The 18,107-nt window shown below is 63.0% G+C and overlaps 4 protein-coding genes across 7 annotated transcripts; 3 read left to right on the forward strand and 1 right to left on the reverse strand.

Annotated features, from left to right (window-relative positions):
* Positions 1–201: 201 nt before the first annotated feature.
* Positions 202–6,078, forward strand: VPS9D1 (VPS9 domain containing 1). Of its 3 annotated transcripts, none has more exons than XM_054079055.1 (16): positions 202–356; positions 1,004–1,076; positions 1,269–1,367; positions 1,461–1,623; positions 1,734–1,848; positions 1,994–2,056; positions 2,310–2,362; positions 2,447–2,534; positions 2,862–2,947; positions 3,040–3,524; positions 3,698–3,827; positions 3,906–4,099; positions 4,181–4,262; positions 4,431–4,535; positions 5,265–5,381; positions 5,941–6,078. In XM_054079055.1, the coding sequence occupies exons 1-15, from the start codon at positions 240–242 to the stop codon at positions 5,338–5,340; spliced, it is 1,929 nt and encodes a 642-aa protein (XP_053935030.1). In that variant the 5' UTR covers positions 202–239; the 3' UTR covers positions 5,341–5,381; positions 5,941–6,078. The 3 variants fall into 3 exon arrangements, with proteins under 3 accessions (XP_053935030.1, XP_053935029.1, XP_053935031.1); XM_054079054.1 differs by having other exon boundaries at positions 5,938–6,075; XM_054079056.1 differs by having other exon boundaries at positions 1,737–1,848; positions 5,938–6,075.
* Positions 5,538–7,252, forward strand: SPATA2L (spermatogenesis associated 2 like). Its single transcript, XM_009563214.2, has 2 exons — positions 5,538–6,283; positions 6,356–7,252. Exons 1-2 carry the CDS (start codon positions 5,942–5,944, stop codon positions 7,247–7,249), a joined length of 1,236 nt encoding a protein of 411 aa, XP_009561509.2. The 5' UTR covers positions 5,538–5,941; the 3' UTR covers positions 7,250–7,252.
* A 551-nt stretch (positions 7,253–7,803) lies between these two features.
* Positions 7,804–12,009, reverse strand: CDK10 (cyclin dependent kinase 10). Of its 2 annotated transcripts, none has more exons than XM_054079058.1 (13): positions 11,877–12,009; positions 11,021–11,093; positions 10,713–10,784; positions 10,521–10,623; positions 10,295–10,376; positions 9,798–9,865; positions 9,420–9,472; positions 9,226–9,295; positions 9,047–9,106; positions 8,793–8,916; positions 8,580–8,719; positions 8,376–8,428; positions 7,804–8,303 (listed from the first exon to the last, which is right to left on the reverse strand). In XM_054079058.1, the coding sequence occupies exons 1-13, from the start codon at positions 11,970–11,972 to the stop codon at positions 8,200–8,202; spliced, it is 1,098 nt and encodes a 365-aa protein (XP_053935033.1). In that variant the 5' UTR covers positions 11,973–12,009; the 3' UTR covers positions 7,804–8,199. The 2 variants fall into 2 exon arrangements, with proteins under 2 accessions (XP_053935033.1, XP_053935034.1); XM_054079059.1 differs by lacking the exon at positions 11,877–12,009 and adding an exon at positions 11,855–11,873 and having other exon boundaries at positions 7,811–8,303.
* Positions 12,010–12,150: 141 nt separating this feature from the next.
* Positions 12,151–17,933, forward strand: CHMP1A (charged multivesicular body protein 1A). Its single transcript, XM_054078998.1, has 7 exons — positions 12,151–12,259; positions 12,454–12,473; positions 12,978–13,055; positions 13,457–13,603; positions 14,156–14,284; positions 14,816–15,003; positions 15,738–17,933. The coding sequence occupies exons 1-7, from the start codon at positions 12,253–12,255 to the stop codon at positions 15,757–15,759; spliced, it is 591 nt and encodes a 196-aa protein (XP_053934973.1). The 5' UTR covers positions 12,151–12,252; the 3' UTR covers positions 15,760–17,933.
* Positions 17,934–18,107: the final 174 nt, after the last annotated feature.

Raw genomic sequence — 18,107 nt, forward strand, 5'->3', positions numbered from 1 at the left:
GTGCTTTAGTGGCCAATAGGAATGGTTGGACTCGATGATCCAAGCGGGCTTTTCCATGGATGATTCTATGACTCTATGAAGAGTTCATTCAATCCCTTGGACGCAAAAGACGCGGCGCCCCCTACGGGCACGGAGGACTCTGACCCTATGGGCTGGGCGGACACGGCGCCCCCTATGGGCTCGGCGGACCCCGCCCCCCCCCCGGTCGCCGCCGCCCGATCGCGCGGTTCGGTTCCGCCATGGCGGCGGCGGGCGGCGGCGGCCCCGGGGGCTCTGCCGGGGGGGGCCGAGCGCTGCAGAGCGCCATGAGGGCGGCGAGCGGAGCCCTGGAGATGGACAGCGCCGGGCGGGCGCGGGTGAGCGCGGGAAGGAAGCGTTCCTGGGGATCCCGGGCGGGGGTACCGGGTGGCTGGGGTCCCTCCGGGGCTTGGGGGGCAGGTTGGGGGCCGGGGATCTTTGTGCCGACCTGCCTGCGGCCCCGACACCCCGGGAAGGACCAATCCTGCCCCCCCCGGGCTCCCGCCGGGGCTGCGGACCCTCTGGGTTGGGGTCTCTCCAGGGCTAGGAGGGGGCAGGTTGAGGTCTAGGGGTCCCCGCAGCCCCGGCACCCCCGGGAGGGCCCGATCCTGCTCCCCCCAGCATCCCACCGGGGCTGTGGGCCCTCTGGGTTTGGGGCACTGGGAGGCTTGGGGTCCCTCTGAGGTGGTGGTGGTGGTGGGGCAGGGTGGGGGTCCCTGTGCCACCCCCTGTCCTGCCCGCAGCCCTGACATCCCCGGGAAGAGCCTGATCCTGCCCCCCCAGGGCTCCCCTAGCATCTTCCACTGGGGTGTCACCAGGATGGAAGGGTCTCCCCAAGGTGGTGGTGGGGCAGGCTGGGATCTGAGGTCCCTGCTGCCCTGACACCCCCGGGAGGGGCCCGATTATGCCCCCCCCAGCCGCATCCCCCCGGCTGCCGGGCTGGTGCTGCCTGGGGGTCCCGCGGCTCAGCCCCCCTCTCTGGCAGGAGGCCTACATAGAGTACCTGAAGAGCATCGCCCTCATCGCCCAAGCGCTGCAGGAGGAGGCAGCGGGGACAGGTGGGGACCCCAGCCCTTGCATCCCCCCCAGGCTCTCCCCAGGGCTGCAGGGAGGGCAGGGCCATAGCAGAACAGGGTGCAGCGCCCGTGGGTGACCCTGTCGCCCTGTCCCTCCCTGCAGATGGGAGCAAGAGCCAAAAGTGAAGTTGCATTTGGCCTTCTTTGGCCGTGTCTCTTCTCCGTGTTCTTCAGACGGATCCCTTGGAGGTGATCTCACTCCTGACACTCCGAAGATGCTGAAGCTGGCAGAGCAGTGCCTGGAGAGAGTCAAGTCTATTGCAGCGGCACTGGGTGAGTGAGGAGGCCGCGCTTCAGGGAACTGGGTCCCCACACTGGGGCCAGGCTGGTGGCAGGGGTGCAGCTGACCTTCTCTTCCCTCCTCAGGGAAGGCCCAGGCAAAACCGGCTGCACAGGAGCGTAGCCGTGGTGCTGCTCCCCTACCCAGGCACCGCAGGGTCTTCTCAGATGAGGGGGGCAAGCTCTCTCCCTTCCTGCCACCGGAGATCTTCCAGAAGCTGCAGATCGCTGAGGCACAGAGCGCGCGGAAGTACGTGGTCTGGTGTCTGCCCCTCTCTGCCGGGGTCCCAGGCAGGGGGGCATGGCAGGAAGGGGCCCTGGATCGTGTCACCTGCAGTGGGTGCTGAGGGCTGGTTCCAGCAGGGAGCTGACGCCACTGGAGGAGGCATCTCTGCAGAACCAGAAGCTGAAGGCTGCGTACGAGGCACGAGTGGCACGGCTGAACCCCAGCCAGGCCGTGCAGAAGACCTCCCTGGCAAGTGGGGAGCTCTACTGGATGGGAGGCTGGGGCTGGGAGGAGAGAGGGTAGCTGTGGTGGCCGGGGACCCCTTGCTCCATGCCTGCACTCTGCTGGCTGTGGGCTTTGGGCAGGGGTCCCCAACACATCAACGGCTTTGCAGACGCTGTCCCTGCAGCGCCAGATGATGGAGAACCTGGTGATCGCAAAGGCCCGGGAGGAAACTGTATCCTTGCTGGTGGGGAGAGGTCTGAGTGCTGGCTCCATGGCTCTGTACTGGGCTGCCCAGGCACCTGCACCCATCCCACACAGGCTTTTGGGGTCCCAATCCTGTCCTTGTACTGGGTGATGGTGGGGTTGGAGGTGGAGGAAGGGCCCATCCTGGCCCCCCAGGCTGTGCTGAGGCAGTGGGTGAGCGGTGCCGGGTGGGTGCTGTGGTGGCGTGGCAACTACAGAGCCTTAACTCTGCTGTGGCCCAGCTGCAGCGGAAAATGGAGGAGCGGCGGCTGCGGCTGCAGGAGGCTGCCAACAGGTAAGCGACGGTGTCACAGCAGGGACTCCGTGGGTGCAGGGGCCACCCTGGCAGTGCCCTCACCCTGGACTGTTGCATCTCCAGGAGGTTCTCCAGCAGCGTGGCACTCACCCCTGAGGAGCAGGAGCAGAGGGCTCTCTATGCTGCCATCCTTGAGTACGAGCAGGATCATGTGAGTACACACTGGAGGCTGCTGCCATGGCTGTGTTGGTGCTGGGTATGCGCTGCCCTTGGGTGCCGTGGGACAGGAGGCCTTGACACCCCTGGATGCTGCTGGGGTGGGATGCTGTGCTGTCCCCAGGCCCTGTCAGGGCAGGACGCTGTGCTGTGGGGCGGGACACTGTGCCATGCATCAGGATGCCGTGCCATGCATCGGGATGCTGTGCTATGGGGCAGGGTGCTGTGCCATGGGGCAGGACGCTGTGCAATAGGGCAGGGTGCCGTGCTGTGGGCCCTGGTGCCCTGCCATCATTACTGATGAGCCATGGATGCTCCCCAGGACTGGCCGAGGCAGTGGAAGGCCCGGCTGAAGCGGAGCCCAGCAGACCTCTCCCTGGTGTCAGGGCTCTTCTCCTGCCTCCTCAGGTAGCACTGGGGTGGGGAAGGGCCCTGCTCGGAGTGAGGGGGCCACGGCTGTTTGCTGGTGCCCCCTGCCCACCCCGTCTCTCTGCTTGCAGCTTCCCTGACCACCCCATTGCTCAGCTCCTGCGGCAGCTGCAGTGTGCAGTGTACGCCCGCCTCTACCCGGCCGTCAGCCACGGCACGGCTGATGCCGCCCCTGCCTCCCCCACCGGCCTCTCCTTCCTCTCGCTGGACATGGGGGGCTCGCTGCCTGTGGAGCCGGGGGGCCGCAGGCTCCGAGCATCCCGCAGCCTCCACTGCATGTTCTCGGTGCCCGAGCATGGCACGGCTGGGTTGCGGCACAGCCTGTCCAGCACGCCCCTTGCCGATGGCAGCCCCAGCACGCCAAGGGCAGAGGGCAGCTGGCCGGGGCCGGTGGCAGCCCCCCAGACCCCCCGAGAGAGCTCCTTCGAGGACCTGGAGCGGTTCCTGGCGTCGCCTGAGGTCTGGGCTCCAGGGGAACCCCCAGCTGTTCCCGGGAAGGAGGCGGCGCTGCCAGAACAGCTGAAGGGCATCGTGCGGGACATCCACAATGCTATCGGTGAGGGATGGCCACCGGGATTGGGCAGGGCTCTCCTCAGCTGTTGGTTCTCTGCGGGATGGGACACCCTGCACCCCATTGTTTTATCCTGGGCAAACTCAGGGTGCAGGGTGGCGAGGATGGGGGTCTCGCCAACGCCCACCAAATGTGCTGTGCAACTTGTCCCTTCCCAGACAGGCTGCTGTCCCTGACGCTGCTGGCCTTCGAGGGGTTGAACACCGCTGCTGGCAAGGACCAGTGCCTGGCCTGCCTGGAGGAGGCTTTCTTCCCGCCGCTCTGGGCACCACTGCTGGCCCTCTACAGGTACGGCAGCCCCGGCCAGGCTGGACTCCCATGGTCCCCCCAGAACCCTTCCCAGCACCCCTTGACCTCTGCCCACAGGAGCGTGCATCGGCCCCGTGAGGCAGCCCTGGCTCGCAGCATGGAGCGGCACCGGCATGCCAGCCCTGCCGACATGGGGCTGTCCTCACGGCTCTTCCCCCTGACCCCCGGCTGCCCTGCATACGGCTCCGCCATCGAGGACCTGCGCCTCATCCCACTGGAGACCTGTCCCCGCAGGAAGCTGGAGTGCATCGGTGCGTGGCCTGGGGGGTCTGAGGTGGCGGTGGGGTCTGGGGGGTGCCAGGATGGTCCTCAACAGTCGCTCTGTGCTGTAGTGCGAGCCCTGCGTGGCATCTGCGAGTGTGCCGAGGAATACTGTGGCACCCAGGATGGCCGGGCCCCCACCTCGGCTGCCATGTGAGTATGGGGACACGGCAGGCAGCAGAGCATTGCGAGGACTGGCATGGGGAGCGGGGTGCTCGCCCCGCCGGCACTTGAGTGCCCGTGTGGATTCCTGATGGCGGTGGGGAGTCGGGGCTGGCTGTTGCCATTACCGGCATGGCTGACGATTCTTGTTGGTGACAGCGGAGCAGACGACCTGCTGCCCATTCTGTCCTACGTGGTGCTGCAGACGGGGCTGCCCCAGCTGCTCTCTGAGTGCGCTGCCATGGAGGAGTTCATCCATGAGGGGTACGTGCCCAGGGAGGTGCGGGGAGGGAGCCAGGTGGGAGCTGTGCAGGGCTGTGGTGGCCTGGCTCTGATAGGTGACGGTGTCCTGGTCATGATGGTGTCCGGGCTGTGGTGGTGTCCCAGCCGTGGCAGTGTCTGGGCTGTGACGGTGATGGGGTGGTTTCCTGGCCACAATGTTGAACTGGCTGTGGCAGTGCCCTGGCTGTGATGATGGCCTAGACGTGGTGGTGTCCAGCCGTGGAAGTGTCCTGGTGCTGATGCTGTCCTGGCTATGGTGGTGTCTGTGGCAGTGTCCCTGCCCTGACGCTGTCCTAGCTCTGTGGTGTCATGTCCCTGCGCTGATGCTGTCCCTGCTGTGCAGTGTCCATGGCAGTGTCCCAGCCATGGCAGTGTCCCTGCTCTGATGCCGTCCTGGTTGTGTGGTGGTTGTGGTGGTGTCAGTAGTAGTGTCCGATGCTGATGTTGTCTTGGCCATGGTGGTATCCATGTCGGTATCAGTGGCCTTGTTGGTGTCGGTGTCTGTGTTGGCGTTAGCACTGATGCCCATGTCATTGGTGGTGGTGGTATTCATGTCGGTGTCTGTGTCCATGTCAGCGTTGATGCCCATGTCCATGTTGGTTGGTGCCGGTGCCTGTGCCCATGCCGGTGTTGGTGTCCATGTCCATGGTGTCTGTGGCAGTGTCTTGTGTTGGTCGGTGCCCATGGCTGACGCTGTGCCACGGTGCGCAGGTACCTGATCGGGGAGGAGGGGTACTGCCTGACGTCCCTGCAGAGCGCCCTGTCCTACGTGGAGTCCCTGCAGTGAGGAGGTGGCACCGGCGGACCCCAGCCCGCGCCCACCGGCAGGTGCTGCTGCTCCCGGGCCCGGCCGGGACCCCTGCCCCGAGCCGCGCGGGGCTGTGTTCCCCCACCCCCTGTACCGGAGAGGGGACCCCTGGGAGGGGGGAGCGGCCAGAGGAGGGGGTGACGGGGGTTCCCCTTGGCCGGGGAGCAGGAAGGGGGGGTCCCATGGGGTGACAGCGAGAGCCTCCGCGTGGGGTTCGTGCTGGCGGGAAGCAGGGGTGAGCGGTGCTCGCGGCCTGCGCTCCTCCAGCCCGCCGGGGGGCGCTGTGGGCGGGGCAGCGGCTCGTGCGCGTTGGCCTCACCCCTCTATGGGCGTGGCCTGCTGGTGACCCCGCCCCTCAGAGTGGCGTGTATTAGCCCCGTCTACCGTGGGGCGTGGCCTCGTATAGCCACGCCTATCTACTGTCCACACGTGCTGTGCGGGGACGTTACCTCGGGAGACACCACCCTCCGGTGACGTCAGCGGCGTGGGGCCGGAAGCGGCGGTCGCACCGGTTCTCGTGGCGGCGGCGGCGGGGCTGACGCGGGGCGCTCACCGTGTCTGACGCCGCTCCCGCAGCAGGATGTGTGCGGGCTCGGCTCGGCGGCAGGAGCGCGGGCGGCAGGGCCCGGACGAATACCGGGAGGAGTACCGGCGCTGCCTCGAGCGCGCCTTCCACCGGGGCCGCGCCGGGGCCTGCGCCGATCACGCCTTCACGGAGCGGCTGCGGGGCCGCCTGGGAGCGGAGCCGGCGCTGCTGCCCGCCCTGCAGGACGACGGCCCCGCGCTGCTGGCCCGCGGGCTGCGCGGCCGCCCGGACCCGGTCCCGGCGCTGCGGGGCTTGGCCGACGCCTTCCGCCTGCTGGAGAGCGCGGCCGCCAACCTCTACCTCTGCCCCTGGCGCAGGGAGTTCGGCACCGTCCAGGTGGGGAGCGCGACCCCGGGGTGGGGGGGAGGCGCGGGGGACCCTCAGCTGTGACCCCCATTCTCCTTGCAGACCTTCTCCGGCGCCTTTGTCCACCTCCTGCGCCCGGCGCTCCCCGAAGCCGACCTGGTGCGGATTTTTGGCCGGCTGGGCTACGAGCAGCGCGACCCGCACAGCCTCGTCCTCTCCCGGCCGCCCCCCGGGCCCGAGCTGGCCGCCACCGCCTGCGGGTTCTTTGCCTGCCGGCTCGAGTGTGAAATCCTGGCAGAGATGGTGCTGCGGCTGCAGCCGCACCGGCTGCGTGCTGAGGACCTGCTGGAGGCACGCCGCCTGGCAGGGGATGTGGATGCCTGCGTGAAGATGCTGCAGCAGCCAGGGCTGCTGCACGAGGCAGCTGACAACTGCGACGACAGCCTGGATCTCTACCAGGAGATGCCGGCCAGCCCCAAGGACGTGGGGGAAGAGGACACAGACCCCCCAGCACTGTGGAGGGACCGTGACAGCCCGTGGGATGCTCAGGACAGGCCGAAGACGGGCTGGGACTGCTGCGGAGATGGCAGTCTTGGGCAGGAGCCAGTGCCCTCCACAGGCAACCCCAACCTGGACACCTTTTCGTCCTCATCTCGCCTCTTCCTGGAGCAGGAGCTTGGCAGGGCTGGCAGCCCGCTCTGCACCCTCGCCGCAGGGAGCAGAAGCCCCCAGGTGCTGGGGGAGCCCCTAGATTTGTCCTCTATCCTCCCGCAAGAAGCCCCTGAGCTGCCATGCTACCAGTTGCACTCCTGCCTGCAGCAGGGCATGCTGCCCTCCTACTGCTGCACCACCTGCCAGCAGCTCCACACCAGCACCTGCATGGCCGGGCAGGACTGCCGCAGCCGGCACCGCGGGCAGCAGCTGCACAGCGAGAGGCAGCAGCGGCTCTGGCTGCAGCGGACGGAGGTGGACATGCTTCTAGCTGACAACTCCTGATCCGAGCACCAGGTGCTGCTGATGGCTGTCCCTGTCCCCTTGCAGCCAGGAGGGAATAGGGACACAGCCACTGCTCAGCCTGAAAGACAGTGAACTCATCCCGCTGGGAGGCTGTGGAGCCTGCGCTGTTCTCCTTTTGCCCCCTTCCTCTGGGGCAGTAGGAGCCTGCTGTGCTCCAGGAGGATGGGCCCCTGCTCCAGTCCTGGCATTCCTGCTGTAAACAGCTTGGTGCGTCTCAGTAAAGTGTGGCTGCCTCGCAGTGTGGTGGTCTCCTGCCCTGCTTGGGGGAAATGTGCTTGTTCCTAGGGCAGGGACAGGACCCACAGTACTATCTGATGCTATGCTCCCTTGCGGGAGCAGCTCCCAGTCAAAGCCAGTTTTGGGAGGCAGACCCCAGGGTGCCCGCAGCCCTGGGACAGGACGTGTGGCACAAGGGAGGCAGAGCTGGGCCATGGCTTCTCCCAGCCCAGCTGGAGCCAAAGGATGAGGTGGTTCACTCCCCACCAGCTGCTGCTGGCAGCTATTTTTATTGACAGCAAAGTCAGGGTTACCCACAGAACCAGCACCATTCAAGGGCCTCGCGGGACAGGGCTGGCCCTGCCAGCACCACGGCCTCTCCCTCCTGAGGCCCCGGGGGGCCTGGGCCCCATCTTTTCTCTCTCCCAGCCCAGGGAAGAGGCAGGCACAGGGCTGGAATGCGCCTGCAGCTCTCAGGGCTGCCCTCCCCCAGCCCTGCGCTGGAGCCAGCCCAGCTCCGGGGCAGAACATGTACAAGGTGAGGGTTGCAGCGCTCCGCCAACGCAGCCAGGCCATCCCCATGCCAATGCAGGGAGGGGAATTCCAGTTGGGAGCCATCCCAGAAGGGGATGGAGCTTGTGGTGCCAATACTGTTCTGCTGAGGAAAGCCATCCCAGTTGGCGTATGCTGTGCCTCCTCCCGCAGGCCGGGGCTCAGGGCTTGCTGCGCTTCGCCTGGCTCTCTGTCCCCGTGCTGGTGGTGGCTGCCCGCTTGTTGCGGTGGTGGGGGAAGGTGGGCATGAGCTCTGGCTCGCAGGCTGTGGGGCAAAGCCAGGGGTCAGTAGGGCCCAGAGGCACCTCAGCCCTGCCCTGAGGGGAGTTTAACTCACGCAAGGGCTTCTCCTTGAAGTAGGAGCTCTCCAGGCAGTCTTTTGCTGTTGCCCTGCAGGAATGAGGGACATGGCAGGCACCCCCAAGATCCTGACCTGCCCCCAGCTCTGGGCAGCCCCACGGGGGTTGCGTGACACAGGCATTCCCATCTGCAGGCAGGTTTCCTCCTCCCCTGCCCACGCAGAGCTGCTGATGGCGCTTACCGCTTCTTGGGATCATACATGAAGAGGAAGTTGAGCAGCCGCAGCCCGGCCTCCGACAGCCAGGGGAACTTGTGCTTGAGGTTGTTGTAGGGCTGCTTCCGCAGGGTGTACTGACTCACCAGGGGCAGCTTGGAGAAACCCTGTGGGGGACGGGAGCGTGAGGCAGATGTGGGGACACAGGGACAGCAGGCAGCAAGCAGGGGCTGCGCTCACCGGCCAGATGTTTTCATTGGGTGTCCCCAGGAGCTGCACGATGAGGTCGATCTGGTGGATCTCGGAGGTGCCCGGCAGCAGTGGCTTGTGGGCCAGCAGCTCAGCAAGGATGCAGCCCAAAGCCCTGCAGAGGAGATCATGTGCAAGAGTTGGTGGGGGCTGGAGAATCCCCTCCCTTGACCCCCAACTGCAGTTCTGCAGCTCTCTCAGGCCCCTGCCTGGCCAGGCTCAGCCCCCTCCTGCCTGTCCCTTACCACATGTCGATGGCAGTGGTCTGGGTCATCATCCCCAGCAGCAGCTCGGGTGCTCGGTACCTGCACAGGGGACAGCACCGTCTCCAGGGGACCATGGTGGAGCTGGAGCAAAGGAAGCCCCCACAAGGGCTCACCCACATCACCCCGAGCCAGTGCAGCCCCTCACACTGACTGCTCACCACAGTGTGACAACTTTGGGGGTCATCGGCTTTGGTGGCATCCCGTAGGTGCGTGCCAGTCCAAAATCAGCTGCAATAGGGGAAACTCAAGATGAGGAGACAGGCAAGCTCCTTGCTCTGACAGTGTCAGGGAGCAGAGGGAGAGCTGCAAGCACATCCACAACAGGAAGGCAACAGGCAGCTGCCAGGCTCACCTATCTTCACACAGCCTTTGTCAGTCATGAGCAGGTTGGACACCTTCAGATCCCTGCCAGGGAACAGAGAGCGGTTGGTCAGCACTGTCCTTCAGGCACAGGTCCTCCTGTACCTGTGTTTCCCTGTTTGCAGGCAGGCCCAGGGCTGAGTCGTCATGGGGAGAAGCGAATCTCATCATTCAGCAGCCCTCCTGCTCCACAGGGAGCAACCAATTCACCTACAGCTACTCCATGCCATGCTCCTTGCTCACAGGACATGGGTGGCACAGAATGACACTAGAGTCTGAGGGCTCAGCGGGCTCCCTCCCCTCAGCCCCTGCCCCACATCTCCTTTTCCCACATCCTCTTTCCCAGCACATCTTGTCCTGCTGCTCCCACCTGTGGATGATGTAGTTCTCGTGAAGGTACTGCAGGCCCTTGAGGACTTGCAGAACGATGCACTTCACCTAGAGACAGAGGACAGGAGCACAAATATCTGTGACAGCAGCACCAACCAGGCAAAGTCCCAGAGGTCAAAACCACTCGGGTCCTGTGCAGTCTGCCCTGTCTGTCACTGCTCTGCAGCACATCAGTCCCTGTATCCTTCCAGAATAGCTCACAGGCTGCTTGGGACATTTTCTCCCAGTTCTGTTTCCCTACCAGTTTGTTCCGGCGCAAAACCCAGCCTAGAAAGCCCCTGGAGCATTCTGTGAAAGCCAGCTAAGCCCAGGCTCCCCACACGGTTTGGGAATTCCAGTTCCTCTGGCATTCCCCAGCCCTGCTGGAGGTCCCGGGATCACAAGGTTTGCGGAGTCCATACTGGTGGCCAGTGGGTTCTGGTTGAGTGGCAGCAATTCGTCAGGGTAGATGTACCTAAAACCCGGCCCAACATTTACCTGAGCTTCTGAAAAAGGTGTCTGCATGTTCTCAAGAAGGCTGGCCAGGTCCTGCTCACAGTAGCCCATCACCAGGAAAATACTGTCATAGACAAGACAGTAAGGAGCCCCCAGGACACCTCTCTGGTGTCCCAGCGCTCATAGCACAGGTCTGTGCTGTAAGAAGCAGCTCAGGGGACTGAGAAGGGTCTGCAAGGCAGAGAGGACAACGGGGGGCGGCTCTCACCTCTCCAGATGGTTCCCTACAACCACCTCCTTCAGCTCCACAATGTTGGGGTGCCGAAGCTGCAGGAGCAGGGTGATCTCCCGCAGGCTGCTGATGGGCATTCCTGCAGGGAGCAAAAACCACACTGCACGACTGTGGCTTCTGCTCACCATTGGAGCCACCCTCACCACAGCTCCCCTGCTTCTCCATTACCATCCTTCTCATTGTCCATCCGCACCTTCTTCAACGCCACGGTCTCATCTGTCACGGTGTCCCGGGCCCGGTCTGGAAGAGCACCACAGGCCACACACTCAGCACCAGAATGCAAACACTGGGTTTGTTGTGAACCAGCAGAATCCCAGCACTGATGAGCCTCCTCTCGGCCTCAGTGTCCCTCACAGCACCCCCGAGCCCAAGCTGCCTCCACTGCCAGGATCAGGGCAGATGAGCTGCAGCTCCTCATTCTGCCCAGGAACTGGCTCTGCCCCAGGCCTGGACAGAGTAACCAGTGTTGCACTCACACACTATGCCATAGGTGCCCTCTCCAATCCGATTCAGCTTCTCAAACTCCTTCACGCTCCGGCATCTTCCCAGCTGGAACCAAAGAGCAAAGTCACAGGCGAGTGCTGTCTCTGGGGCAGCCCTGAGAAGTTTCTCGCCAACCTTTGGGGGGACACAGCCCCTTGATGGCAGCCTAAAGCTACACCCCTCCCTCTCATCGGGAAGGCTGCGGTGCTGCTCTGGTGCTTACAGAGCAAACTAGAGGTTTGGAAATGCCGCAGGCACATGAGCTCAGCCGGTGGCTGGCACAGGGGTGGCTCCTCTGGCCCTTCTGATCCCAGCTTTGTGTTTGATCTCCAGCTCTGTCACCACCACCACTGAGGAGCCTCCCTGTGCCCAGCGTGAGCTGCTGCCAGCTGGCGGGGCTGGGTCTGCAGGTACCACACGCTGTCAGGCTCCATTCCTGCTCCCAGCCTGTCCCGGAGAGGGGTGAATCTGGGTGGCCATCAGCACAGAGCCTCCCCATAACAGGCCCAAGCCCCAGCAGGCCCAGGGCCATCCCCAAACCCCCAGCAGGACCAAGGTCACCCCCCAAGCCCCCAGCAGGGCCAGGGTCACCTCCTCAAGCTCCAGCAGGGCCAGGGTCACCTCCCAAGCTCCAGCAGGGCCAGGGACAGCCCCCAATCACCAGTAGGCAGAGTCACCCTCCAAACCCCCAGCGGGGCCAGGGCTCCCTCCGAGCACCCGCGCCCCGCAAGCAGCCCCCACGACCCCCAGGCCCAGGGGACTCTGAGGCCTCTAGACCCTCTTTCTCCTCCTCCCGACGCTTCCACCAGCCCAGGGACCCCGCCCACCTTCGCCCGTGCAGCCCCTCACCCTGTCGGCTGCCGGCACCTCGAAGAAGCCGTCTCCCCGCAGCCGCCGCAGCCGCAGCGGCCCCAGCTCCCCCTCGGCCGAGCCTCCCTCCGCCATAGCCGCCCCGCCCACCGCACGCGCGCCCTGCGGCCCTGTCCCCGCCCCCTCTGCCTCTGACCACGCCCCCAAAACCTAGTGACCACGCCCGTCGTTCCCATGAAAGCGGTCGCTTTTCACGTGACCACGCCCCCTGTAGAAACCACGCCCACTTACACGTGACTGCCGCCCCCCGCCCACCCACGTGACCCCACCCCTGGCCCAACCCCGCTCTCGCGAGACTCGGCGCGCGCACCCCGGAAGCGGCGGTAGCGGAACCCGGAAGTGGCGGCGGGGCAGGATGGAAGGTAAGGGAGGGCGGGGGGAGCGGGGGCTCCGCCGCGCCGAGATGGGGTTGGGAAGGGTTGGAGCTTGTCCTGGGCGGCGGGGGCGGAGCTTGGGGCACGCGTAGGGCGGGCGCTGGGGGACAGAACCGGTCCCCAGTCTCCGGTCCCAGCTCCCGCTGCGCCGTCTCTGATTCTGTGCTTTCCTTCTTTTCTAGACACGCTCTTCCAGCTGAAGGTGAGGGCGGCGGCGGGTCTTCCGCCTCCTCTCCGTCTCGTATCCCCAGTCTCTCGGGGCCGGCGACTGCCTCTCCAGGAGGGGCCCCGGGACTGTCCTGCCCGGTGACTCACGACTGCTCCGGCTGCCGCCCCGCAGCAGAAGGAAGCCCTGACTGGTAGAGAGCCGTGGGGTGCCGGGGGTGCTGCCGGAGCCCCGCCGATGCCAGTGGCTGCGGGAAGAGGGAGCCCTTTAGCCGAGTTTGTTCTCTGGGGCTGCCGTTCCGGGCTGTTCCCGGCACTTCCCTTCTCCGAAGCAGGGAAAAGGGCCTTCACGGTTTGCCGTGTGATCTGGAAGCTTCCAGTTCTCGGTGGGATCTGTCTTCCTGGTTACCACCTATGGCCAGAGAGTTGAGACAACCTTGGCCAGGTTGCTGGGCCGGGGAGACAGCTGAGGCTGTGCTCACCCTGCATCCCTGGTTCTGCGCTGTTGTATCCTGGCACTAACCTGTTGTTTGCTCCACAGTTTACAGCAAAGCAGCTGGAGAAGCTCGCCAAAAAAGCTGAGAAAGATTCCAAGGCTGAGCAAGCCAAAGTTAAAAAGGTGAGTGGGAGCTCGCCCAGGGCCCGTACTGCTGGCCCTCGGCCCTGTGCCAGGCAGCTGGACATTCTGCTGCCTGCCATGTTCTGTGAAGGAACTAGGGGAAACAGGCAGGTTCTTCCTCTCCCAGGCTCTTCTGCACGTACCAGCTTGGCCTCAAAGTGTTTTGAGTCCCACCCTCAGCTCTTGACTCTGACGGGCGGATGTGGTGCATCCCTGTGACACCAGGAGGTCACAGGGACACTGGGAGGAGACACTGATTCCTCTTCAAGGGCACACTCAGCACTTTGAGGGTTACGGGACAGCTGTTTCCTGCTGGAAACCTGTCAGGCAGGAACAGAGTGCGCTTGTTTATAAACCTGTGTTGTGTTCTCAATGCAAGTGGTTGCCCTTTGCCCTTCCAGGCTCTTCAACAGAAGAATGTGGAATGTGCTCGTGTCTACGCAGAGAATGCCATCCGCAAGAAGAATGAGGGGCTTAACTGGCTCCGCATGTCTTCCCGGGTGGATGCAGTGGCCTCCAAGGTCCAGACAGCAGTGACGATGAAGGGGGTAAGAGCCTCTGCATGGGTGTGGGGCTTTGAGACCAGTCTGTGCTCTCTGTGGAGACCAAACATTGGCTCTTGCCCTCTTGCTGCTTCAAACCACCTCAGACTTCCCTGTCCCAGGAAAGGATCCCACCAAGCCTCGTAGTTAGCTCCAAGCCTTTCCTTCTGGTGCAGCCTGTGAAGGAGCTGTTCCTCACAGAGGAGCTGCTTCATCAGGGCTGGAGTTAAATCCTTAACCCTTGGCTGCGCAGGTAGGAGAGGCTCATGCCTGGAGCCTCTTGCCTGGTGGTGTGGGTAAGGGGATAGGATGGGACCTGTCCTGCCAGGAGCGCTGCCCTGGGGTCTGCACTGACCGCATGTGGCTGGAGAAACCCGCAGCAGAGCCTGCAGATTGCTGGCAGCAGCATGTGGAGAGTGAGCAGAGCCCATCCTGCCTCCCAACGCTGCTGTGAGCATCAGAAATGCGCTGGCTTCTCTCTCGCTGACCTGGGTTTCACTCTCAGCAGCAGGATACCTTGCCTTTGGGAAGCAACTGTGCAACAATCTCCTCTTGCAGGTGACGAAGAATATGGCACAGGTGACCAAGGCCTTGGACAAGGCTCTGAGCTCCATGGACTTGCAGAAGGTGTCTGCGGTGATGGATAAATTTGAGCAGCAGGTTCAGAATTTGGATGTTCATACGTCGGTAAGTGCCGGTGGTCCCTGAGGGATCTGGGAGCTGCTGGGTGGGCTTGTCTCATGTGGGGTGTGTGAACGGTGATGTGCTGCCTCCCTGGAGAGAGCTGTGTCCCAGCGGTAACTTGGGCTTCCACAGTGACACGCTGTTCCCCTTGGGGACTCCAGCTTCTGGTGTGGGAAACCGCCCGAGCTGTTCGCACAGTTTTGTTCTCTGAGGCACAGGAGAGACACTGGGGAAGACGCATCTCTGCTGGAAAACAGGGAGGGAGCTTGCTGGGCGAAGAGGGAAAGGTGGCAGATTACGAGAAGAGGGCGGGTGGCTGTCCTTGGGTCATAGCTAGCTGTTACTCAGAGGCGATCTGTGGCAGAACCAGATCTTGCGCCCCTTCGCTGCAGCCCTGCTGTCAGGATTGAGACTGTTCTGACTGAGAAGTCCAGTGGCAATGTGAGTTCTGCTGCTGGTTCTTTGAAGGAAGAAGGTGGGTTGGGCCAAGAGTCGTTGCCTGCAGGGCAGGGTGATGGGCTGTCTCTGTCACAGGTCATGGAAGACTCCATGAGCTCTGCTACCACGCTGACCACGCCACAAGAACAGGTGGACAGCCTCATCGTGCAAATCGCTGAGGAGAATGGCCTAGAGATCATGGACCAGCTCAACCAGCTCCCCGAGGGGGCTTCGGCAGTGGGAGAGAGCTCAGTCCGCTCCCAGGAAGACCAGCTGTCACGGAGGTTTGTTCTCTGCCAGGTCCTTGGCCTCGCATTGAGGCAGTTAGAATCCTTTCCAGAGATCTCACTCCAATATGAAGGGAATGAGTTATTGCTTAGCGCCCTCTTTCCTGCTCAGGCAAACCAGAGCCTGGCAGACCTGTGGTACCCTGCGCAGGCGGGTGAGGTGACCCTTCGGGGACATGGGATCATTTTGTGCCAGGAGTGGGGGTGGCTTCTGGCACTCGGCAGCAGCTCTTGTCTACGCGGTGCAGAACAGTCTCCCTCTGCTCTGTGCTCGCCCTCACGCAGCTGCTACTGCTCTGGGAATGCTTGGCACTGACCTTCAAACAGCTCTGGGAACAGGCTGTCTCTCTGGAACTGCCCCAGAAGAAGCTGATGAGCTTACTTTTCGGATGCTCCCCACGGAGCTGCCACTGGGATCCATTTAGGGGCAGCCCTGAGGTGGTGGTATGCTCCCCTGGGAGCTGGGGACAGCCCTGGGAGGTGGCCTGTGGTGGTGAGGCACCCCAAAGAGAAGCCGGGGACCCCCTCTCCATAGTGCCTCACCTCTGTTGGTGACAGATGCTCCACACTACCCCCAGGCAGCTGTGGCTGCGTGCTCCAGGGCAAGTTTTCTTGCACCTCAGCCAGAGGAGGGAGGTTTCTGGGTAGAGATATCCCTGCACATGCTGGCTGAAGGGTGCTCCTGAGTCGCAGCAGTTCCCTGTTTCTCTCACATCTGTTCTCTCTTCCAGATTGGCCGCCCTGCGGAATTAAGGTCTCCTGTCACCCCTGCAGACTGCTGCCCCACACTGGTGGTATGGTGTGTGGGGTGGAGGGGCCTGGGACTCCTTCCCCACCTCTGCTGCATCCTTGCTGTGACCTGCTGGCCAGGCAGAGTCTGCCGTCCCTTCCTCCGGCAACAACATCCCCAGCCCAGCCTGCCTGCATCTAGACTCTTTTTTTTTTGGATGTGACGGTGATGACTTTTCCCAGAGCAGGCAGTGATCCTGGCAGGGGGGTTTCTGAGCAGAGGCTGCCTCTCTCTGGGCTGGAGGAATGCTTTGCTGGTTCTGATTTCAGGGTGTTTTTCATTTGAGGGTTGCTGCTGGTTTCTGGCAGCGTCCCACGACACAATGTCCTGATTTAACACTAAACAGATCGTTCTGGGGGCAGGTTGTAGTGTCTTCTGGGGCGTTGCCCCCCCGACTCTGTGCGTAGCACACTTCTGTTATCTGTTTTAGACTGAGTCTCCAAGCTGGGGGCTGAGTTTTCCTTGGGGCCCACAGCAAGGAGCTGTTTACAGGGAGCAGAGAGATCCCTATGGAGCCGCCTTCCTGTCCCAGTAGTTTAGGAAGGGCCGTTTTCCTGGCTGTGGTGTTTCTGGGAGGCTTAGCGCCTTGCAGGAAGTGGAGGTTATGCCATGGCATCTTTTCCCTCGCAGTGACCTTCCCACGCCCTGGCTGCCCGGCTCGTAGCCGTGGGTGGGTGCCCCATTTGCAGACTTCACCTTGCTGCTTTCTTGCTCCTTGTCCTGCCAGGCCGAACCTCCCTGGAGCTCTGTACCACGAAGTGGCCTTTGAAAAGCTTGTCCTGCCCTGCACAAGCCCCTGTGCGTGTGTGTGTAAATCCATATGTTCCCCATCTCCAGCCGCTGCAGTCTGGAAGTGGTTAGCCAGGCCCTGACCTCCCATGTGGAGCTGGTCCCTGCCTGATGTCCAGCAGCTGGGAATGGATTGCGGCAGCATCCACCCCTGGGTTCACAGTGATGGTGGCCGCAGCCTTGTCCCCAAATGTCCCCCAGGAATGGATGGGTGGGACAGTAAATGCTAAACCATCCTGAGAGCGCAGCTGCCTGCACTGGCAGTGGCTTGTCCCCTGGGTATCTGCTGCCATTTCCTCTCCGCTGACCCCACCCTGCTGTATTTGCTCTGTGCTGCTGGAACTTGGCTGGATGAGTGGGCACTGCTTCCTGTGTCCCATTTCTTCTCACAGCTCATGAGGAAACGGGGCTGCTTGTCCTTTGGAGCCTTCATCTGGGGCTGGAGTTTTCTGTGCCCATTCTTCTCTGCGACTCCCAGGCACCACTGATCTGCTGGACTGACGGAAAGCTCCTCAGGAAGGAAATGTAGTTTCCTTTGGCTCTCACGAGGAGGAACTTTAACCTTCTTGCCGTAGGCTGTAGATGTGTTCCAGGCAGCTGCCGGGTCCGGCTGCGCTGAGCTGTGCTGTGTGCAGCCAGGGGTGGCAGCTGGTCCCGCTGCAGTGGGGCAGCTCCAATTTGTTGCTTTTAAAGGGAGTTTTAAGGCATTCACAGCTGCTGCTTTGGGCTGTGCTGAGAGGAGGGAAGGGAGGTGTGGGGAAGAGGGGGTGGCAGCTCCCTCCCAGTGCTGGCTGCCCTCCCGGGCTGCCTGTGCAGGACTCGCTGTGGGCCAGGGCCCGTCTCCCCAGCACTTGCAGCACAAACACTCTTCATTGGTTTTTTTACTTCTTTTGAGTTCAGTGGCCTTGGCAGCGTGTATCTAGTGACCGACAGAGCTGCCTTCCCCTGCGTGCCGTGCTGGGGGTCCGGGGTGGTGGCTGAGGAGGAGGTGGCCTTGGGTTACAAAGTCACAGGTGCATCATGGAGCCTTGGATTTTGTGCCGCCTCCCAATGGGCCAGGCAGAAAGTGGGAGCCCCTCTGGGGACTTGTGCCTGCACTATGGAGTGGAATGGCTGGATCCTGCTCCTCGTGGGGCAGCAGCCTGGCCCTGCGTGAGTGCCAACCATGGGACTGGGGGCCAGGATGTGCCCTGTGGCCTTAGGGGAGCCCCTGTCCCTGGAATTGCTCCTTCTTTTCATTGCAATGGTTCTCTGTGGGTTTTTTTAAAGCTTGTCTCATTTGCCTTTTTTCTTCTTCTCCAAACCTGTGTTGTTTACCTTCTGCTATTTTAAATAAATGGTCCCTGAACATCCGTCATGCTGTGGCTGGGGTTTCAGATACAAAGAGGGGGTCAGTTGTCCCCTCTGCCTGTGGCACAGGGTGATGGCAGTGTTCATTTTCTCCCTGGGACAGAGGAGCCAGTGCTGAGGGGCTGCCGCAGAGGTGAGGGGAGGAGAAGGAAGCAGCCTCCCTGCCTCCCCT

This window comes from Cuculus canorus, chromosome 13, assembly GCF_017976375.1.
Source record: "Cuculus canorus isolate bCucCan1 chromosome 13, bCucCan1.pri, whole genome shotgun sequence".
Taxonomy (NCBI): Eukaryota; Metazoa; Chordata; class Aves; order Cuculiformes; family Cuculidae; genus Cuculus; species Cuculus canorus.